This window comes from Scyliorhinus torazame, chromosome 12 (assembly GCF_047496885.1).
Source record: "Scyliorhinus torazame isolate Kashiwa2021f chromosome 12, sScyTor2.1, whole genome shotgun sequence".
In the NCBI taxonomy this organism is placed as follows: domain Eukaryota; kingdom Metazoa; phylum Chordata; class Chondrichthyes; order Carcharhiniformes; family Scyliorhinidae; genus Scyliorhinus; species Scyliorhinus torazame.
Window position 1 is genome coordinate 78,613,783 of NC_092718.1, and position 25,301 is coordinate 78,639,083.

Here is a 25,301-nt window from a genome sequence, read left to right on the forward strand (position 1 = left end):
CAGCATACTGTCCCCATCAACCACTCCCGGAACAGGTACAGCACACTGTCCCCGTCAAACACTCCCAGCACACTGTCCCCATCAAACACTCCCAGCACACTGTCCCCGTCAAACACTCCCAGAACAGGTACAGCACACTGTCGCCATCAAACACTCCCGGAACAGGTACAGCACACTGTCCCCGTCAAACACTGCCAGCACACTGTCCCCATCAAACACTCCCAGAACAGGTACAGCACACTGTCCCCGTCAAACACTACCAGAACACTGTCCACGTCAAACACTCCCAGAACAGGTACATCACACTGTCCCCGTCAAACACACCCAGCACACTGTCCCCGTCAAACACTCCCAGAACAGGTACAGCACACTGTCCCCGTCAAACACTCCGAGCACACTGTCCCCGTCAAACACTCCCAGAACAGCTACAGCACACTGTCCACGTCAAACACTCCCATTATAGGTACAGCTCACTGTCCCCGTCAAACACTCCCAGAACACTGTCCCCGTCAAACACTCCCAGAACACTGTCCCCGTCAAACACTCCCAATACAGCTACAGCACACTGTCCCCGTCAAACACTCCCAGCACACTGTCCCCGTCAAACACTCCCAGAACAGGTACTGCACACTGTCCCCATCAAACACTCCCAGCACACTGTCCACGTCAAACACTCCCAGCACACTGTCCCCGTCAAACACTCCCAGAACAGGTACAGCACACTGTCCCCATCAAACACTCCCAGCACACTGTCCACGTCAAACACTCCCAGAACAGGTACAGCACACTGTCCCCGTCACGCACTCCCAGAACAGGTACAGCACACTGTCCCTGTCAAACACACCCAGAACAGGTACAGCACACTGTCCCCATCAAACACTCCCAGCACACTGTCCACGTCAAACACTCCCAGAACAGGTACAGCACACTGTCCCCGTCACACACTCCCAGAACAGGTACAGCACACTGTCCCTGTCAAACACACCCAGCACACTGTCCGCGTCAAACACTCCCAGAATAGGTACAGCACACTGTCCCCATCAAACACTCCCAGCACACTGTCCACGTCAAACACTCCCAGCACACTGTCCCGGCAAACACTCCCAGAAAAGGTAAGCACACTGTCCCCATCAAACACTCCCAGCACACTGTCCACGTCAAACACTCCCAGAAGAGGTACAGCACACTGTCCCCATCAAACACTCCCAGAACAGGTACAGCACACTGTCCCCGTCAAACACACCCAGCACACTGTCCGCGTCAAACATTCCCAGTACAGGTACAGCACACTGTCCCCGTCAAACACTCCCAGAACACTGTCCACGTCAAACACTCCCAGAACAGGTACAGCACACTGTCCCTGTCAAACACACCCAGCACACTGTCCCCGTCAAACACTCCCAGCACACTGTCCCCGTCAAACACTCCCAGCACACTGTCCCCATCAAACACTCCCAGAACAGATACAGCACACTGTCCCCGTCAAACAGTCCAAGAACAGGTACATCACACTGTCCCCGTCAAACACTCCCAGCATACTGTCCCCATCAACCACTCCCGGAAAAGGTACAGCACACTGTCCCCGTCAAACACTCCCAGCACACTGTCCCCATCAAACACTCCCAGCACACTGTCCCCGTCAAACACTCCCAGAACAGGTACAGCACACTGTCGCCATCAAACACTCCCGGAACAGGTACAGCACACTGTCCCCGTCAAACACTGCCAGCACACTGTCCCCATCAAACACTCCCAGAACAGGTACAGCACACTGTCCCCGTCAAACACTACCAGAACACTGTCCACGTCAAACACTCCCAGAACAGGTACAGCACACTGTCCCCGTCAAACACACCCAGCACACTGTCCCCGTCAAACACTCCCAGAACAGGTACAGCACACTGTCCCCGTCAAACACTCCGAGCACACTGTCCCCGTCAAACACTCCCAGAACAGGTACAGCACACTGTCCCCGTCAAACACTCCGAGCACACTGTCCCCGTCAAACACTCCCAGAACAGCTACAGCACACTGTCCCCGTCAAACACTCCCATTATAGGTACAGCTCACTGTCCCCGTCAAACACTCCCAGAACACTGTCCCCGTCAAACACTCCCAGAACACTGTCCCCGTCAAACACTCCCAATACAGCTACAGCACACTGTCCCCGTCAAACACTCCCAGCACACTGTCCCCGTCAAACACTCCCAGAACAGGTACTGCACACTGTCCCCATCAAACACTCCCAGCACACTGTCCACGTCAAACACTCCCAGAACAGGTACAGCACACTGTCCCCGTCAAACACTCCCAGACCAGGTACAGCACACTGTCCCTGTCAAACACACCCAGCACACTGTCCGCGTCAAACACTCCCAGAACAGGTACAGCACACTGTCCCCGTCAAACACTCCCAGAACACTGTCCACGTCAAACACTCCCAGAACAGGTACAGCACACTGTCCCCGTCAAACACTCCCAGAACAGGTACAGCACACTGTCCCTGTCAAACACTCCCAGCACACTGTCCCCGTCAAACACTCCCAGCACACTGTCCCCATCAAACACTCCCAGAACAGTCACAGCACACTGTCCCCGTCAAACACTCCAAGAACAGGTACATCACACTGTCCCCGTCAAACACACCCAGCACATTGTCCCCGTCAAACACTCCCAGCCCACTCTCCCCATCAACCACTCCCGGAACAGGTACAGCACACTGTCCCCGTCAAACACTCCCAGCACACTGTCCCCATCAAACACTCCCAGCACAGTGTCCCCGTCAAACACTCCCAGAACAGGTACAGCACACTGTCCCCGTCAAACACTCCCAGCACACTGTCCCCATCAACCACTCCCGGAACAGGTACAGCACACTGTCCCCGTCAAACACTCCCAGAACAGCTACAGCACACTGTCCCCATCAAACACTCCCAGAACAGGTACAGCACACTGCCCCCATCAAACACCCCCAGCACACTGTCCCCGTCAAACACTCCCAGAACAGGTACAGCACACTGTCCCCGTCAAACACACCCAGCACAGTGTCCCCGTCAAACACTCGCAGAACAGGTACAGCACACTGTCCCCGTCAAACACTCCGAGCACACTGTCCCCGTCAAACACTCCCAGAACAGCTACAGCACACTGTCCCCGTCAAACACTCCCATTACAGGTACAGCTCACTGTCCCCGTCAAACACTCCCAGCGCACTGTCCCCGTCAAACACTCCCAGAACACTGTCCCCGTCAAACACTCCCAGAACACTGTCCCCGTTAAACACTCCCAATACAGCTACAGCACACTGTCCCCGTCAAACACTCCCAGCACACTGTCCCCATCAAACACTCCCAGCACACTGTCCCCATCAACCAATCCCGGAACAGGTACAGCACACTGTCCCCGTCAAACACTCCCAGAACAGGTACAGCACACTGTCCCTGTCAAACACACCCAGAACAGGTACAGCACACTGTCCCCATCAAACACTCCCAGCACACTGTCCACGTCAAACACTCCCAGAACAGGTACAGCACACTGTCCCCGTCACACACTCCCAGAACAGGTACAGCACACTGTCCCTGTCAAACACACCCAGCACACTGTCCGCGTCAAACACTCCCAGAATAGGTACAGCACACTGTCCCCATCAAACACTCCCAGCACACTGTCCACGTCAAACACTCCCAGCACACTGTCCCGGCAAACACTCCCAGAAAAGGTACAGCACACTGTCCCCATCAAACACTCCCAGCACACTGTCCACGTCAAACACTCCCAGAACAGGTACAGCACACTGTCCCCATCAAACACTCCCAGAACAGGTACAGCACACTGTCCCTGTCAAACACACCCAGCACACTGTCCGCGTCAAACATTCCCAGTACAGGTACAGCACACTGTCCCCGTCAAACACTCCCAGAACACTGTCCACGTCAAACACTCCCAGAACAGGTACAGCACACTGTCCCTGTCAAACACACCCAGCACACTGTCCCCGTCAAACACTCCCAGCACACTGTCCCCGTCAAACACTCCCAGCACACTGTCCCCATCAAACACTCCCAGAACAGGTACAGCACACTGTCCCCGTCAAACAGTCCAAGAACAGGTACATCACACTGTCCCCGTCAAACACTCCCAGCATACTGTCCCCATCAACCACTCCCGGAACAGGTACAGCACACTGTCCCCGTCAAACACTCCCAGCACACTGTCCCCATCAAACACTCCCAGCACACTGTCCCCGTCAAACACTCCCAGAACAGGTACAGCACACTGTCGCCATCAAACACTCCCGGAACAGGTACAGCACACTGTCCCCGTCAAACACTGCCAGCACACTGTCCCCATCAAACACTCCCAGAACAGGTACAGCACACTGTCCCCGTCAAACACTACCAGAACACTGTCCACGTCAAACACTCCCAGAACAGGTACATCACACTGTCCCCGTCAAACACACCCAGCACACTGTCCCCGTCAAACACTCCCAGAACAGGTACAGCACACTGTCCCCGTCAAACACTCCGAGCACACTGTCCCCGTCAAACACTCCCAGAACAGCTACAGCACACTGTCCACGTCAAACACTCCCATTATAGGTACAGCTCACTGTCCCCGTCAAACACTCCCAGAACACTGTCCCCGTCAAACACTCCCAGAACACTGTCCCCGTCAAACACTCCCAATACAGCTACAGCACACTGTCCCCGTCAAACACTCCCAGCACACTGACCCCGTCAAACACTCCCAGAACAGGTACTGCACACTGTCCCCATCAAACACTCCCAGCACACTGTCCACGTCAAACACTCCCAGCACACTGTCCCCGTCAAACACTCCCAGAACAGGTACAGCACACTGTCCCCATCAAACACTCCCAGCACACTGTCCACGTCAAACACTCCCAGAACAGGTACAGCACACTGTCCCCGTCACGCACTCCCAGAACAGGTACAGCACACTGTCCCTGTCAAACACACCCAGAACAGGTACAGCACACTGTCCCCATCAAACACTCCCAGCACACTGTCCACGTCAAACACTCCCAGAACAGGTACAGCACACTGTCCCCGTCACACACTCCCAGAACAGGTACAGCACACTGTCCCTGTCAAACACACCCAGCACACTGTCCGCGTCAAACACTCCCAGAATAGGTACAGCACACTGTCCCCATCAAACACTCCCAGCACACTGTCCACGTCAAACACTCCCAGCACACTGTCCCGGCAAACACTCCCAGAAAAGGTAAGCACACTGTCCCCATCAAACACTCCCAGCACACTGTCCACGTCAAACACTCCCAGAAGAGGTACAGCACACTGTCCCCATCAAACACTCCCAGAACAGGTACAGCACACTGTCCCCGTCAAACACACCCAGCACACTGTCCGCGTCAAACATTCCCAGTACAGGTACAGCACACTGTCCCCGTCAAACACTCCCAGAACACTGTCCACGTCAAACACTCCCAGAACAGGTACAGCACACTGTCCCTGTCAAACACACCCAGCACACTGTCCCCGTCAAACACTCCCAGCACACTGTCCCCGTCAAACACTCCCAGCACACTGTCCCCATCAAACACTCCCAGAACAGATACAGCACACTGTCCCCGTCAAACAGTCCAAGAACAGGTACATCACACTGTCCCCGTCAAACACTCCCAGCATACTGTCCCCATCAACCACTCCCGGAAAAGGTACAGCACACTGTCCCCGTCAAACACTCCCAGCACACTGTCCCCATCAAACACTCCCAGCACACTGTCCCCGTCAAACACTCCCAGAACAGGTACAGCACACTGTCACCATCAAACACTCCCGGAACAGGTACAGCACACTGTCCCCGTCAAACACTGCCAGCACACTGTCCCCATCAAACACTCCCAGAACAGGTACAGCACACTGTCCCCGTCAAACACTACCAGAACACTGTCCACGTCAAACACTCCCAGAACAGGTACAGCACACTGTCCCCGTCAAACACACCCAGCACACTGTCCCCGTCAAACACTCCCAGAACAGGTACAGCACACTGTCCCCGTCAAACACTCCGAGCACACTGTCCCCGTCAAACACTCCCAGAACAGGTACAGCACACTGTCCCCGTCAAACACTCCGAGCACACTGTCCCCGTCAAACACTCCCAGAACAGCTACAGCACACTGTCCCCGTCAAACACTCCCATTATAGGTACAGCTCACTGTCCCCGTCAAACACTCCCAGAACACTGTCCCCGTCAAACACTCCCAGAACACTGTCCCCGTCAAACACTCCCAATACAGCTACAGCACACTGTCCCCGTCAAACACTCCCAGCACACTGTCCCCGTCAAACACTCCCAGAACAGGTACTGCACACTGTCCCCATCAAACACTCCCAGCACACTGTCCACGTCAAACACTCCCAGAACAGGTACAGCACACTGTCCCCGTCAAACACTCCCAGACCAGGTACAGCACACTGTCCCTGTCAAACACACCCAGCACACTGTCCGCGTCAAACACTCCCAGAACAGGTACAGCACACTGTCCCCGTCAAACACTCCCAGAACACTGTCCACGTCAAACACTCCCAGAACAGGTACAGCACACTGTCCCCGTCAAACACTCCCAGAACAGGTACAGCACACTGTCCCTGTCAAACACTCCCAGCACACTGTCCCCGTCAAACACTCCCAGCACACTGTCCCCATCAAACACTCCCAGAACAGTCACAGCACACTGTCCCCGTCAAACACTCCAAGAACAGGTACATCACACTGTCCCCGTCAAACACACGCAGCACATTGTCCCCGTCAAACACTCCCAGCCCACTCTCCCCATCAACCACTCCCGGAACAGGTACAGCACACTGTCCCCGTCAAACACTCCCAGCACACTGTCCCCATCAAACACTCCCAGCACAGTGTCCCCGTCAAACACTCCCAGAACAGGTACAGCACACTGTCCCCGTCAAACACTCCCAGCACACTGTCCCCATCAACCACTCCCGGAACAGGTACAGCACACTGTCCCCGTCAAACACTCCCAGAACAGCTACAGCACACTGTCCCCATCAAACACTCCCAGAACAGGTACAGCACACTGCCCCCATCAAACACCCCCAGCACACTGTCCCCGTCAAACACTCCCAGAACAGGTACAGCACACTGTCCCCGTCAAACACACCCAGCACAGTGTCCCCGTCAAACACTCGCAGAACAGGTACAGCACACTGTCCCCGTCAAACACTCCGAGCACACTGTCCCCGTCAAACACTCCCAGAACAGCTACAGCACACTGTCCCCGTCAAACACTCCCATTACAGGTACAGCTCACTGTCCCCGTCAAACACTCCCAGCGCACTGTCCCCGTCAAACACTCCCAGAACACTGTCCCCGTCAAACACTCCCAGAACACTGTCCCCGTTAAACACTCCCAATACAGCTACAGCACACTGTCCCCGTCAAACACTCCCAGCACACTGTCCCCATCAAACACTCCCAGCACACTGTCCCCATCAACCAATCCCAGAACAGGTACAGCACACTGTCCCCGTCAAACACTCCCAGCACACTGTCCCCATCAAACACTCCCAGCACACTGTCCCCGTCAAACACTGCAAGAACAGGTACATGACACTGTCCCCGTCAAACACACCCAGCACATTGTCCCCATCAAACACTCCCAGAACAGGCACAGCACACTGTCCCCGTCAATCACTCCAAGAACAGGTACATCACACTGTCCCCGTCAAACACTCCCAGCACTCTGTCCCCATCAAACACTCCCAGAACAGGCACAGCACACTGTCCCCGTCAATCACTCCAAGAACAGGTACAGCACACTGTCCCCGTCAAACACACCCAGCACATTGTCCCCGTCAAACACTCCCAGCACACTGTCCCCATCAACCACTCCCGGAACAGGTACAGCACACTGTCCCCGTCCAACACTCCCAGCACACTGTCCCCATCAAACACTCCCAGCACAGTGTCCCGTCAAACACTCCCAGAACAGGTACAGCACACTGTCCCCGTCAAACACTCCCAGCACACTGTCCCCATCAACCACTCCCGGAACAGGTATAGAACACTGTCCCCGTCAAACACTCCCAGAACAGCTACAGCACACTGTCCCCATCAAACACTCCCAGAACAGGTACAGCACATTGCCCCCATCAAACACCCCCAGCACACTGTCCCCGTCAAACACTCCCAGAACAGGTACAGCACACTGTCCCCGTCAAACACACCGAGCACAGTGTCCCCGTCAAACACTCCCAGAACAGGTACAGCACACTGTCCCCGTCAAACACACCCAGCACAGTGTCCCCGTCAAACACTCCCAGAACAGGTACAGCACACTGTCCCCATCAAACACTCCCAGCACACTGTCCCCGTCAAACACTCCCAGAACAGGTACAGCACACTGTCCCCATCAAACACACCCAACACAGTGTCCCCGTCAAACACTCCCAGAACAGGTACAGCACACGGTCTCCATCAAACACTCCGGGAAAAGATATCGCACACTGTCCCCGTCAAACACTCCCAGCACACTATTCCCATCAAACACGCCCAGAACAGCTACAGCACACTGTCCCCATCAAACACTCCCGGAACAGGTACAGCACACTGTCCCTGTCAAACACTCCCAGCACACTGTCCCCGTCAAACACTCCCAGAACAGGTACAGCACACTGTCCCCATCAAACACTCCGAGCACACTGTCCACGTCAAACACTCCCAGAACAGGTACAGCACACTGTCCCCGTCACGCACTCCCAGAACAGGTACAGCACACTGTCCCTGTCAAACACACCCAGAACAGGTACAGCACAATGTCCCCATCAAACACTCAGCACACTGTCCACGTCAAACACTCCCAGAACAGGTACAGCACACTGTCCCCGTCACACACTCCCAGAACAGGTACAGCACACTATTCCCGTCAAACGCGCCCAGAACAGCTACAGCACACTGTCCCCATCAAACACTCCCGGAACAGGTACAGCACACTGTCCCTGTCAAACACTCCCAGCACACTGTCCCCGTCAAACACTCCCAGAACAGGTACAGCACACTGTCCCCATCAAACACTCCCAGCACACTGTCCACGGCAAACACTCCCAGAACAGGTACAGCACACTGTCCCCGTCACGCACTCCCAGAACAGGTACAGCACACTGTCCCTGTCAAACACACCCAGAACAGGTACAGCACACTGTCCCCATCAAACACTCCCAGCACACTGTCCACGTCAAACACTCCCAGAACAGGTACAGCACACTGTCCCCGTCACACACTCCCAGAACAGGTACAGCACACTGTCCCTGTCAAACACACCCAGCACACTGTCCGCGTCAAACACTCCCAGAATAGGTACAGCACACTGTCCCCATCAAACACTCCCAGCACACTGTCCACGTCAAACACTCCCAGCACACTGTCCCGGCAAACACTCCCAGAAAAGGTACAGCACACTGTCCCCATCAAACACTCCCAGCACACTGTCCACGTCAAACACTCCCAGAACAGGTACAGCACACTGTCCCCATCAAACACTCCCAGAACAGGTACAGCACACTGTCCCTGTCAAACACACCCAGCACACTGTCCGCGTCAAACATTCCCAGTACAGGTACAGCACACTGTCCCCGTCAAACACTCCCAGAACACTGTCCACGTCAAACACTCCCAGAACAGGTACAGCACACTGTCCCTGTCAAACACACCCAGCACACTGTCCCCGTCAAACACTCCCAGCACACTGTCCCCGTCAAACACTCCCAGCACACTGTCCCCATCAAACACTCCCAGAACAGGTACAGCACACTGTCCCCGTCAAACAGTCCAAGAACAGGTACATCACACTGTCCCCGTCAAACACTCCCAGCATACTGTCCCCATCAACCACTCCCGGAACAGGTACAGCACACTGTCCCCGTCAAACACTCCCAGCACACTGTCCCCATCAAACACTCCCAGCACACTGTCCCCGTCAAACACTCCCAGAACAGGTACAGCACACTGTCGCCATCAAACACTCCCGGAACAGGTACAGCACACTGTCCCCGTCAAACACTGCCAGCACACTGTCCCCATCAAACACTCCCAGAACAGGTACAGCACACTGTCCCCGTCAAACACTACCAGAACACTGTCCACGTCAAACACTCCCAGAACAGGTACATCACACTGTCCCCGTCAAACACACCCAGCACACTGTCCCCGTCAAACACTCCCAGAACAGGTACAGCACACTGTCCCCGTCAAACACTCCGAGCACACTGTCCCCGTCAAACACTCCCAGAACAGCTACAGCACACTGTCCACGTCAAACACTCCCATTATAGGTACAGCTCACTGTCCCCGTCAAACACTCCCAGAACACTGTCCCCGTCAAACACTCCCAGAACACTGTCCCCGTCAAACACTCCCAATACAGCTACAGCACACTGTCCCCGTCAAACACTCCCAGCACACTGTCCCCGTCAAACACTCCCAGAACAGGTACTGCACACTGTCCCCATCAAACACTCCCAGCACACTGTCCACGTCAAACACTCCCAGCACACTGCCCCCGTCAAACACTCCCAGAACAGGTACAGCACACTGTCCCCATCAAACACTCCCAGCACACTGTCCACGTCAAACACTCCCAGAACAGGTACAGCACACTGTCCCCGTCACGCACTCCCAGAACAGGTACAGCACACTGTCCCTGTCAAACACACCCAGAAAAGGTACAGCACACTGTCCCCATCAAACACTCCCAGCACACTGTCCACGTCAAACACTCCCAGAACAGGTACAGCACACTGTCCCCGTCACACACTCCCAGAACAGGTACAGCACACTGTCCCTGTCAAACACACCCAGCACACTGTCCGCGTCAAACACTCCCAGAATAGGTACAGCACACTGTCCCCATCAAACACTCCCAGCACACTGTCCACGTCAAACACTCCCAGCACACTGTCCCGGCAAACACTCCCAGAAAAGGTAAGCACACTGTCCCCATCAAACACTCCCAGCACACTGTCCACGTCAAACACTCCCAGAAGAGGTACAGCACACTGTCCCCATCAAACACTCCCAGAACAGGTACAGCACACTGTCCCCGTCAAACACACCCAGCACACTGTCCGCGTCAAACATTCCCAGTACAGGTACAGCACACTGTCCCCGTCAAACACTCCCAGAACACTGTCCACGTCAAACACTCCCAGAACAGGTACAGCACACTGTCCCTGTCAAACACACCCAGCACACTGTCCCCGTCAAACACTCCCAGCACACTGTCCCCGTCAAACACTCCCAGCACACTGTCCCCATCAAACACTCCCAGAACAGATACAGCACACTGTCCCCGTCAAACAGTCCAAGAACAGGTACATCACACTGTCCCCGTCAAACACTCCCAGCATACTGTCCCCATCAACCACTCCCGGAAAAGGTACAGCACACTGTCCCCGTCAAACACTCCCAGCACACAGTCCCCATCAAACACTCCCAGCACACTGTCCCCGTCAAACACTCCCAGAACAGGTACAGCACACTGTCGCCATCAAACATTCCCGGAACAGGTACAGCACACTGTCCCCGTCAAACACTGCCAGCACACTGTCCCCATCAAACACTCCCAGAACAGGTACAGCACACTGTCCCCGTCAAACACTACCAGAACACTGTCCACGACAAACACTCCCAGAACAGGTACAGCACACTGTCCCCGTCAAACACACCCAGCACACTGTCCCCGTCAAACACTCCCAGAACAGGTACAGCACACTGTCCCCGTCAAACACTCCGAGCACACTGTCCCCGTCAAACACTCCCAGAACAGCTACAGCACACTGTCCCCGTCAAACACTCCCATTATAGGTACAGCTCACTGTCCCCATCAAACACTCCCAGAACACTGTCCCCGTCAAACACTCCCAGAACACTGTCCCCGTCAAACACTCCCAATACAGCTACAGCACACTGTCCCCGTCAAACACTCCCAGCACACTGTCCCCGTCAAACACTCCCAGAACAGGTACTGCACACTGTCCCCATCAAACACTCCCAGCACACTGTCCACGTCAAACACTCCCAGAACAGGTACAGCACACTGTCCCCGTCAAACACTCCCAGACCAGGTACAGCACACTGTCCCTGTCAAACACACCCAGCACACTGTCCGCGTCAAACACTCCCAGAACAGGTACAGCACACTGTCCCCGTCAAACACTCCCAGAACACTGTCCACGTCAAACACTCCCAGAACAGGTACAGCACACTGTCCCCGTCAAACACTCCCAGAACAGGTACAGCACACTGTCCCTGTCAAACACTCCCAGCACACTGTCCCCGTCAAACACTCCCAGCACACTGTCCCCATCAAACACTCCCAGAACAGTCACAGCACACTGTCCCCGTCAAACACTCCAAGAACAGGTACATCACACTGTCCCCGTCAAACACACCCAGCACATTGTCCCCGTCAAACACTCCCAGCACACTCTCCCCATCAACCACTCCCGGAACAGGTACAGCACACTGTCCCCGTCAAACACTCCCAGCACACTGTCCCCATCAAACACTCCCAGCACAGTGTCCCCGTCAAACACTCCCAGAACAGGTACAGCACACTGTCCCCGTCAAACAATCCCAGCACACTGTCCCCATCAACCGCTCCCGGAACAGGTACAGCACACTGTCCCCGTCAAACACTCCCAGAACAGCTACAGCACACTGTCCCCATCAAACACTCCCAGAACAGGTACAGCACACTGCCCCCATCAAACACCCCCAGCACACTGTCCCCGTCAAACACTCCCAGAACAGGTACAGCACACTGTCCCCGTCAAACACACCCAGCACAGTGTCCCCGTCAAACACTCCCAGAACAGGTACAGCACACTGTCCCCGTCAAACACTCCGAGCACACTGTCCCCGTCAAACACTCCCAGAACAGCTACAGCACACTGTCCCCGTCAAACACTCCCATTACAGGTACAGCTCACTGTCCCCGTCAAACACTCCCAGCGCACTGTCCCCGTCAAACACTCCCAGAACACTGTCCCCGTCAAACACTCCCAGAACACTGTCCCCGTTAAACACTCCCAATACAGCTACAGCACACTGTCCCCGTCAAACACTCCCAGCACACTGTCCCCGTCAAACACTCCCAGAACAGGTACTGCACACTGTCCCCGTCAAACACTCCCAGAACAGGTACAGCACACTGTCCCTGTCAAACACTCCCAGCACACTGTCCCCGTCAAACACTCCCAGCACACTGTCCCCATCAAACACTCCCAGCACACTGTCCCCATCAACCAATCCCGGAACAGGTACAGCACACTGTCCCCGTCAAACACTCCCAGCACACTGTCCCCATCAAACACTCCCAGCACACTGTCCCCGTCAAACACTCCAAGAACAGGTACATGACACTGTCCCCGTCAAACACACCCAGCACATTGTCCCCGTCAAACACTCCCAGCACACTGTCCCCATCAACCAATCCCGGAACAGGTACAGCACACTGTCCCCGTCAAACACTCCCAGCACACTGTCCCCATCAAACACTCCCAGCACACTGTCCCCGTCAAACACTCCCAGAACAGGTACAGCACACTGTCACCGTCAAACACACCCACCACACTGTCCACGTCAAACACTCCCAGCACACTGTCCCCGTCAAACACTCCCAGAACAGGTACAGCACACTGTCCCCATCAAACACTCCCAGCACACTGTCCCAGTCAAACACTCCCAGAACAGGTACAGCACACTGTCGCCATCAAACACTCCCGGAACGGGTACAGCACACTGTCCCCGTCAAACACTCCCAGCACACTGTCCACGTCAAACACTCCCAGCACACTGTCCACGTCAAACACTCCCAAAACAGGTACAGCACACTGTCCCCGTCAAACACTCCCAGGACACTGTCCCCGTCAAACACTCCCAGAACAGGTACAGCACACTGTCCCCGTCAAACACTCCCAGCACACTGTCCCCGTCAAACACACCCAGCACACTGTCCCCATCAAACACTCCCAGAACAGGTACAGCACACTGACCCCGTCAAACACTCCCAGCACACTGTCCCCGTCAAACACTCCCAGAACAGCTACAGCACACTGTCCCCGTCAAACACTCCCAGCAAAATGTCCCCGTCAAACACTCCCGGAACAGGTACAGCACACTGACCCCGTCAAACACTCCCAGCGCACTGTCCCCGTCAAACACTCCCAGAACAGCTACAGCACACTGTCCCTGTCAAACACTCCCATTACAGGTACAGCACACTGTCCCCGTCAAACACTCCCAGCACACTGTCCCCGTCAAACACTCCCAGAACAGGTACTGCACACTGTCCCCATCAAACACTCCCAGCACACTGTCCACGTCAAACACTCCCAGAACAGCTACAGCACACTGTCCCCGTCAAACACTCCCATTATAGGTACAGCTCACTGTCCCCGTCAAACACTCCCAGAACACTGTCCCCGTCAAACACTCCCAGAACACTGTCCCCGTCAAACACTCCCAATACAGCTACAGCACACTGTCCCCGTCAAACACTCCCAGCACACTGTCCCCGTCAAACACTCCCAGAACAGGTACTGCACACTGTCCCCATCAAACACTCCCAGCACACTGTCCACGTCAAACACTCCCAGAACAGGTACAGCACACTGTCCCCGTCAAACACTCCCAGACCAGGTACAGCACACTGTCCCTGTCAAACACACCCAGCACACTGTCCGCGTCAAACACTCCCAGAACAGGTACAGCACACTGTCCCCGTCAAACACTCCCAGAACACTGTCCACGTCAAACACTCCCAGAACAGGTACAGCACACTGTCCCCGTCAAACACTCCCAGAACAGGTACAGCACACTGTCCCTGTCAAACACTCCCAGCACACTGTCCCCGTCAAACACTCCCAGCACACTGTCCCCATCAAACACACCCAGCACATTGTCCCCGTCAAACACTCCCAGCACACTCTCCCCATCAACCACTCCCGGAACAGGTACAGCACACTGTCCCCGTCAAACACTCCCAGCACACTGTCCCCATCAAACACTCCCAGCACAGTGTCCCCGTCAAACACTCCCAGAACAGGTACAGCACACTGTCCCCGTCAAACACTCCCAGCACACTGTCCCCATCAACCACTCCCGGAACAGGTACAGCACACTGTCCCCGTCAAACACTCCCAGAACAGCTACAGCACACTGTCCCCATCAAACACTCCCAGAACAGGTACAGCACACTGCCCCCATCAAACACCCCCAGCACACTGTCCCCGTCAAACACTCCCAGAACAGGTACAGCACACTGTCCCCGTCAAACACACCCAGCACAGTGTCCCCGTCAAACACTCCCAGAACAGGTACAGCACACTGTCCCCGTCAAACACTCCGAGCACACTGTCCCCGTCAAACACTCCCAGAACAGCTACAGCACACTGTCCCCGTCAAACACTCCCATTACAGGTACAGCTCACTGTCCCCGTCAAACACTCCCAGCGCACTGTCCCCGTCAAACACTCCCAGAACACTGTCCCCGTCAAACACTCCCAGAACACTGTCCCCGTCAAACACTCCCAATACAGCTACAGCACACTTTCCCCGTCAAACACTCCCAGCACACTGTCCCCGTCAAACACTCCCAGAACAGGTACTGCACACTGTCCCCGTCAAACACTCCCAGAACAGGTACAGCACACTGTCCCTGTCAAACACTCCCAGCACACTGTCCCCGTCAAACACTCCCAGCACACTGTCCCCATCAAACACTCCCAGAACAGGCACAGCACACTGTCCCCGTCAAACACTCCAAGAACAGGTACATGACACTGTCCCCGTCAAACACACCCAGCACATTGTCCCCGTCAAACACTCCCAGCACACTGTCCCCATCAACCACTCCCGGAACAGGTACAGCACACTGTCCCCGTCAAACACTCCCAGCACACTGTCCCCATCAAACACTCCCAGCACACTGTCCCCGTCAAACACTCCCAGAACAGGTACAGCACACTGTCCCCGTCAAACACACCCAGCACACTGTCCACGTCAAACACTCCCAGCACACTGTCCCCGTCAAACACTCCCAGAACAGGTACAGCACACTGTCCCCATCAAACACTCCCAGCACACTGTCCCAGTCAAACACTCCCAGAACAGGTACAGCACACTGTCGCCATCAAACACTCCCGGAACGGGTACAGCACACTGTCCCCGTCAAACACTCCCAGCACACTGTCCAGGTCAAACACTCCCAGCACACTGTCCTCGTCAAACACTCCCAAAACAGGTACAGCACACTGTCCCCGTCAAACACTCCCAGGACACTGTCCCCGTCAAACACTCCCAGAACAGGTACAGCACACTGTCCCCGTCAAACACTCCCAGCACACTGTCCCCGTCAAACACTCCCAGAACACTGTCCACGTCAAACACTCCCAGAACAGGTACAGCACACTGTCCCTGTCAAACACACCCAGCACACTGTCCCCGTCAAACACTCCCAGCACACTGTCCACGTCAAACACTCCCAAAACAGGTACAGCACACTGTCCCCGTCAAACACTCCCAGGACACTGTCCCCGTCAAACACTCCCAGAACAGGTACAGCACACTGTCCCCGTCAAACACTCCCAGCACACTGTCCCCATCAAACACTCCCAGAACAGGTACAGCACACTGCCCCCATCAAACACCCCCAGCACACTGTCCCCGTCAAACACTCCCAGAACAGGTACAGCACACTGTCCTCGTCAAACACACCCAGCACAGTGTCCCCGTCAAACACTCCCAGAACAGGTACAGCACACTGTCCCCGTCAAACACTCCGAGCACACTGTCCCCGTCAAACACTCCCAGAACAGCTACAGCACACTGTCCCCGTCAAACACTCCCATTACAGGTACAGCTCACTGTCCCCGTCAAACACTCCCAGCGCACTGTCCCCGTCAAACACTCCCAGAACACTGTCCCCGTCAAACACTCCCAGAACACTGTCCCCGTCAAACACTCCCAATACAGCTACAGCACACTGTCCCCGTCAAACACTCCCAGCACACTGTCCCCGTCAAACACTCCCAGAACAGGTACTGCACACTGTCCCCGTCAAACACTCCCAGAACAGGTACAGCACACTGTCCCTGTCAAACACTCCCAGCACACTGTCCCCGTCAAACACTCCCAGCACACTGTCCCCATCAAACACTCCCAGAACAGGCACAGCACACTGTCCCCGTCAAACACTCCAAGAACAGGTACATGACACTGTCCCCGTCAAACACACCCAGCACATTGTCCCCGTCAAACACTCCCAGCACACTGTCCCCATCAACCACTCCCGGAACAGGTACAGCACACTGTCCCCGTCAAACACTCCCAGCACACTGTCCCCATCAAACACTCCCAGCACACTGTCCCCGTCAAACACTCCCAGAACAGGTACAGCACACTGTCCCCGTCAAACACACCCAGCACACTGTCCACGTCAAACACTCCCAGCACACTGTCCCCGTCAAACACTCCCAGAACAGGTACAGCACACTGTCCCCATCAAACACTCCCAGCACACTGTCCCAGTCAAACACTCCCAGAACAGGTACAGCACACTGTCGCCATCAAACACTCCCGGAACGGGTACAGCACACTGTCCCCGTCAAACACTCCCAGCACACTGTCCACGTCAAACACTCCCAGCACACTGTCCACGTCAAACACTCCCAAAACAGGTACAGCACACTGTCCCCGTCAAACACTCCCAGGACACTGTCCCCGTCAAACACTCCCAGAACAGGTACAGCACACTGTCCCCGTCAAACACTCCCAGCACACTGTCCCCGTCAAACACACCCAGCACACTGTCCCCATCAAACACTCCCAGAACAGCTACAGCACACTGTCCCCGTCAAACACTCCCAGCAAAATGTCCCCGTCAAACACTCCCGGAACAGGTACAGCACACTGACCCCGTCAAACACTCCCAGCGCACTGTCCCCGTCAAACACTCCCAGAACAGCTACAGCACACTGTCCCAGTCAAACACTCCCATTACAGGTACAGCACACTGTCCCCGTCAAACACTCCCAGCGCACTGTCCCCGTCAAACACTCCCAGAACACTGTCCCCGTCAAACACTCCCAGAACACTGTCGACGTCAAACACTCCAAGCACACTGTCCCCGTCAAACACTACCAGGACAGGTACAGCACACTGTCCCCATCAATCACTCCCAGAACAGGTACAGCACACTGTCTCCGTTAAACACTCCCTGAACACTGTCCCCGTCAAACACTCCCAGAACAGGTACAGGACACTGTCCCCATCAAACACTCCCAGAACACTGTCCCCATCAAACACTCCCAGAACAGGTACAGCACACTGTCCCCATCAAACACTCCCAGAACAGGTACAGCACACTGTCCCCGTTAAACACTCCCTGAACACTGTCCCCGTCAAACACTCCCAGAACAGGTACAGAACACTGTCCCCATCAAACACTCCCAGAACACTGTCCCCGTCAAACACTCCCAGAACACTGTCGATGTCAAACATTCCAAGCACACTGTCCCCGTCAAACACTCCCAGAACAGCTACAGCACACTGTCCCCATCAAACACTCCCAGAACAGGTACAGCACACTGTCCCCGTTAAACACTCCCTGAACACTGTCCCCGTCAAACACTCCCAGAACAGGTACAGAACACTGTCCCCAGCAAACACTCCCAGAACACTGTCCCCATCAAACACTCCCAGAACTGGTACAGCACACTGTCCCCATCAAACACTCCCAGAACAGGTACAGCACACTGTCCCCGTCAAACACTCCCAGAACACTGTCCCCATCAAACACTCCCAGAACACTGTCCCCATCAAACACTCCCAGAACAGGTACAGCACACTGTCCCCATCAAACACTCCCAGAACACGGTCTCCATCAAACACTCCCAGAACACTGTCCCCATCAAACACTCCCAGAACAGGTACAGCACACTGTTCCCGTCAAACACTCCCAGCACGCTGTGCCCATCAAACACTCCCAGAACAGCTACAACACACTGTCCCCGTCAAACACTCCCAGAACTGCTACAGCACAGTGACCCCGTCAAACACTCGCAGAACAGCTACAGCACACTGTCCCTGTCAAACACTCCCAGAACAGCTACAACACACCGTCCCCGTCAAACACTCCCAGGACAGCTACAACACACTGTCCCCGTCAAACACTCCCAGTACAGCTACAGCACACTGTCCCCGTCAAACACTCACAGCACACTGTCCCCATCAAACACTCCCAGGACAGGTACAGCATGGGGTTAGATGCAGAGTAAGCTCCCCCTGCACTGTTTCCCATCAAACACTCCCAGGACAGGTTCATCATATGATTAGACACAGAGTAACTTGAGGGTGCTGAATTCACCTCCTCCTGATTTTAACAGCCTCAAGGGGACTGAATCGACCTCCTGCTGTTCCTGTATCACGTACTCAAGTGGGCTGAATGGGCCTTCTTCTGTTCCTTCGTGCCAGGCTCGAGGGGCTGAATGGTCTCCTCCTGTTCTTGTGTAACCGCCTCGAGGAGGGGGCTGGATGTGCCTTCTCAAAATTCTAACTCTGTTTTCTATCCTTGTCCTGCCAGATCTGGAGCTGAAACCCAACATTTCCTCAACTTCAACGATTGTCGAGAATGTAAAGAGCACACTCACCTGCAGATTCCACCACTACTGTGGTGGCATCGCACCTAACCTGACCTGGACTAACATCACAGCGTTAAATATTTCATCTTCCTTCAATGGGACAGAATCAGATGGCACCAACTCAGTCTTTTCCATCTCTTTGACCTTCCTTCCAGCAGCGGAAGATGATGGCAAACAAATGGGGTGTCGAGCTCAATACAATCGCTCCAACACGGAATCTTCACAAACATTTCTTTTGGACGTTCAGTGTAAGTGTCAGCTTTATTGGAACTGATTTTGAAACATAGAAACGTAGAAAAAAAGGTTAGTGGAGGCTATTCAACCATTCATAATAATCATTGTTGATCATCCAACTCAATTTCCTGATCCGGCTCTCCTTCCATATCCTTTGTTCCCCTTCATCCCAAGTGCTGTATCCAACTGCTTCCTGAAAACATAAACAGCAGGATCCTGCACCGGCTGGATTCTGCATTGCGCTGGCAATGCACCCACGCCCGCGGATTTCCTGGCGGTGCAGGGCGTTCACAATGGGGGGCGGGATTCTGCGGGAATCGGCGGGGCGGGCAACTCCGGTGCCGAGGGGTGGCGTGAACCACTTCGGCGTCGGGCCGCCCCAAAGGTGCGGAATTCTCCGCACCTCCAGGGGCTAGGCTGGCGCCAGGGTGGTTTTCGCCGTGCCAGCTGGCGGGGAAGGGGCTTGGTGCCACGCCAACTGGCGCCGAAGGGCCTCCGCCGTCCGAGCGAGTTGCCGCATATGCAGGAGCGCCAGCGTGTGCTGGCATCACCCCAGCGCATGCGCGGGGGGGGGGTTCATCTCCGCATCGGCCATGGCGGAGGACCACAGCGGCCGACACGGAAGAAAAGAGTGCCCCCACGGCACAGGCCCGCCCACGGATCGGTGGGCCCCGATCGCGGGCCGGGCCACCGTGGGGGCACCCCCCGGGGCCAGATTCCCCCGCGCCCCCCCCCCCCCCGAGGATCCCGGAGACCGCCCGCGTAGCCAGGTGCCACCGGTAAGTACCTACTCTAATTTACGCCGGCGGGACCGGCCAAAAACGGGCGGCCACTCGGCCCATCACAAGCCGGAGAATCACCGGGAAGGCCGCTGCTAGCAGCCGCGGACCAGCAGGGCGTGATTCCCGCCTCCGCCAAATCCCCGGCACTGGCGAATTCGGCAGCCGGCGGGGGCGGGATTCATGCTGCCTCCCGGCGATTCTCCGACCTGGCGGGGGGGTCGGAGAATCCTGCCCGGGAAATCCCATTTACAGGTGGCGGGAATGGAGAATCCCGCTGCCAGTCCTGGGCGCGTCGCCATGGAACACGTGGCTGGTAGACTGGAGAATCCTGGCCGGATATTTTGGCTTCAACTGGCTGTGGTAATGAATTCCACCGGCCGATCACTCTCTTGATGAATAAACCTCTCCTCATCTCTGTCCTAAATGGTCTATCTCGCATCCTCAGACTGTGACCCCTGGTTCTGGACACCCGCACCATTGGGAACATCCTTCCTGCATCTGCCCTGTTCGAATTTTATGGGTTTATATGAGATTCCCCTCATTCTTCTGAACTCCAGCGAATACAATCCTAACCAATTCAATCTCTCCTCATACGTCAATCTGACCATCCTAGGAATCAGTCTGGTAAACCTTCTCTGCACTCCCTCTACAGCAAGAACATCCTTCCTCAGATAGATAAAAACAACAAAACTACACACATTCCAGGTGTGGCCTCATCAAGGCCCTGTATAATTGCAGCAATACTGCTCCTGTATTTGAATCCTCTCGCAATGAAGGACAGCATACCATTTGTCTTCTTTACTACCTGCTGTACCTGCATGCTTACCTTCAGTGACTGGTGTATGAGGACACCCAGGTCTCGTTGCACATTCCCCCCTCCTAATTCATGGCCATTCAGATAATAGTCTGCCTTCTCATGTTTGCAACCAAAGTGGATAACCTCGCGTTTCTCCACATTATACTGCATCTGCCATTCATTTGTCCACTCACTCAACTTGTCCAAATCACACTGAAGGATCTCTGCATCCTCCTCACAGCTCACCCTCCCACCCAAGCTGAATGTTTCTGCAATTTTGAGAAATTTGGATTTGTTACATTTAGTTCCCTCATCTAGAATGTTGATCTAGATTTGGTTTACCAGACTGGACTATCCAATGCTGCCCAAGGTGGACATCCACTCACTCAGCTTCCATTCAGCCCCCCTCTCCTCCCACTTCTTATACCATGTCCCATGTACCCATCACCTCCCCCACCTGCCCCCTCCACCACGTCCAACACACCTACAGGCACCACGGTAGCACAGTGGTTAGCACTGTGGCTTCACAGCAACAGTGTCCCAGGTTCGTAACCCGGCTGGGTCACCGTCTGTGCGGAGTCTGCACGTTCTCCCCGTGTCTGGGTGGGTTTCCTCCGGGTGCTCCGGTTTCCTCCCACTAGTCCCGAAAGACGTGCCATTAGGTAATTTGGACATTCTAAATTCTCCCTCTGTGTACCCGAACAGGTGCCAGACTGTGGCGACCAAGGGCTTTTCACAGTAACTTCATCACACCGTAAGCCGACTTGTGACAATAAAAGATAATTATAATTACTCGCTCGCGGAACGGCACCGAATCCCGTTACGGCGAGAATTTCTTTTTAAAATTCCCCCTACGTTTCAAATCCCTGCTCTCCCTCCCTATCTATGTAGCCTCCTCCAGCCATTACAACACTCCCCATCTCTGTAACCTCCTCCAGCCCCTACAACTCTCCCTATCTCTGTAACCTCCTCCAGCCGCTACAACACTCCCTATCTCTGTAACCTCCTCCAGCCCCTACAACTCTCCCTATCTCTGTAACCTCCTCCAGCCCCTACAACTCTCCCTATCTCTGTAACCTCCTCCAGCCGCTACAACACTCCCTATCTCTGTAACCTCCTCCAGCCCCTACAACTCTCCCTATCTCTGTAACCTCCTCCAGCCCCTACAACTCTCCCTATCTCTGTAACCTCCTCCAGCCGCTACAACACTCCCTATCTCTGTAACCTCCTCCAGCCCATACAACTCTCCCTATCTCTGTAACCTCCTCCAGCCCGTACAACTCTCCCTATCTCTGTAACCTCCTCCAGCCGCTACAACACTCCCTATCTCTGTAACCTCCTCCAGCCGCTACAACACTCCCTATCTCTGTAACCTCCTCCAGCCCCTACAACTCTCCCTATCTCTGTAACCTCCTCCAGCCGCTACAACACTCCCTATCTCTGTAACCTCCTCCAGCCGCTACAACACTCCCTATCTCTGTAACCTCCTCCAGCCGCTACAACACTCCCTATCTCTGTAACCTCCTCCAGCCGCTACAACACTCCCTATCTCTGTAGCCTCCTCCAGTCACTACAGACTAAAGGTATGATTCTTTAAAACAGAGATGAGGTGGAATTTCTTCAGCCAGAGGGTGGTGAATCTGTGGAACTCTTTGCCGCAAAGGCTGTGGAGGCCAAATCACTGAGTCTCTTTAAGACAGAGATAGATAGGTTCTTGATTAATATGGGGATCAGGGGTTATGGGGAGAAGACAGGAGAATGAGGATGTGAAAAATATCAGCCATGATTGAATGATGGAGCAGACTCGATGGGCCGAGTGGCTGTATTCTGCTCATGTGTCTTATGGCCTAACCCTCCCTAACTCTGGAATCTCCTCCAGCCCCGATAACCCTTCCTATATCTCTAATCTCCTCCAGTCCCTGACAACCCTATCTCTGTAACGTCCTCCAGGCCCTACAACCCTCCCTATCTCTGTAACCTTCTCCAGTTCCACAACCCTCCCTATCTCTGTAACTCCTCCAGCCCACAACCTTCCCTATCTCTGTAACCTCCTCCAACCCCTACAATCCTCCCTATCTCTGTAACCTCCTCCAACCCCTACAATCCTCCCTATCTCTGTAACCTCCTCCAATCCCTACAACCCTCCCTAACTCTGTAACCTCCTCCAACCCCTACAATCCTCCCTATCTCAGTAACTCCTCCAGTCCCACAACCCTACCTATCTCAGTAACTCCTCCAGTCCCACAACCCTCCCTATCTCTGTAACCTCCTCCAGTCCCACAACCCTCCCTATCTCTGTAACCTCCTCCAGTGCCTACAACCCTCCATTTCTCTTTTACATCGTCCATCCCCACCAACCCTCCCTTTCTCTGCAACCTCCTTTAGCCTCTACAGCCCTCCGAGATCTCTGCGCCCCTTCAATTTCTGTCACCTCGTCCACTCTTGGTTCAATGCAGACCGTCCTGGTTTCCAGATGCTGTGTTTATACAGAGTAGGAAATCTGTACTGTCTTCCATAATACCGGAAAATGGGGCATTGGAGAATTGGAAAAGAAAACTTACTGAGAATGATATCACCGCTTGGAGAAAGTTACCAGGAAAGGTTGAAAAGACTAAGGTTTTTTCATTCTTTCAATGAAAAGGCGGATTGTGTGACCGAATAGAGATCTTTAAAATTATGAGACCCATGTACACCACATCCACAGGTTCCCCTTCACCCACGTTGCTTGTTCCTTCCTCAAAGAGCCCCAATACATTAGACAAACATAATTTCCCTTTTGAAAACTGTGTTGACTCTGTGATCCAAGTGAGATTTTTTAAATGCCCCTCTATAACCTCCGATCCCTGGGACAGATTAGTAAATTAACTGGCCTGGAGTTTCCAGCTCTCTGTCCCTCAACTTTTCTTGAACAGAAGGCTACATTAGCGATATTCCAACTCGCTGGGAACAGTCTTTACTCCAGAAAAGTGAGGTTGAGGGGGTGACCTGATCGCGGTCTTTATAATTCTTAAAAGGTTACGATAGGCTTCGACGTAGAAAAGATGTATCCACTTGTGTAGGGAGAGATCAGAACTCGGGGCCATCGATATTCCAAAGTCACTAATAAATCCAATGGGCAAATCAGGAGTAACTTAATTTACCCAGGGAGTGGACAGAATGTGGGACTTGTTCCCATAGGGAGTTGGGAGGATGCGTGACTCGCTCCCACAGCGAGTGGGGAGAATGCGGGGCTCAGTACCGCAGGGGTTGGGGAGAATGGGACATTTGCTCCCTCAGGAAGTGGGGAGAATGTGGGGCTTGGTCCCACAGGATGTGGGGGGAGTGTGGGGGGGAATGTGGGACTCGCGGCCACAGGGAGTGGGGAGAATGTGGAACTTGCTCCCCCAGGGAATGGGGAGAATGTGGGGCTTGGTCCCACAGGGTGTGGGGGGGAGTGTGGGGGTAATGTGGGACTCGCTCCCATGGGGAGTGGGGAGAATGTGGGACTCGCTCCCACGGGGAATGGGGAGAATGTGGGACTCACTCCCACGGGGAGTGGGGAGAATGTGGGACTCGCTCCCACGGGATGTGGGGAGAATGTGGGACACGCTCCCATGGGGTGTGGGGAGAATGTGGGACTCGCTCCCATGGGGTGTGGGGAGAATGTGGGACTCGCTCCCACGGGGAGTGGTGAGAATGTAGACTTGCTCCCACAGGAAGTGAGGAGAATGTGGGACTCGCTCCCACAGAGAGTGGGGAGAATGTGGGACTCGATCCCACAGGGCGTGGGGAAAA

General features: G+C 54.6%; 1 protein-coding gene across 1 annotated transcript in view; it reads left to right on the forward strand.

The window, feature by feature from the left end:
- The window catches only part of LOC140386508 (Schwann cell myelin protein-like), a 90,632-nt gene that overhangs the window by 22,665 nt on the left and 42,666 nt on the right, over positions 1-25,301 (forward strand). The window contains exon 4 of the mRNA XM_072468901.1: positions 19,658-19,963. Coding sequence (XP_072325002.1) covers positions 19,658-19,963 — 306 coding nt within the window. The remainder of the gene's footprint in view (positions 1-19,657; positions 19,964-25,301) is intronic.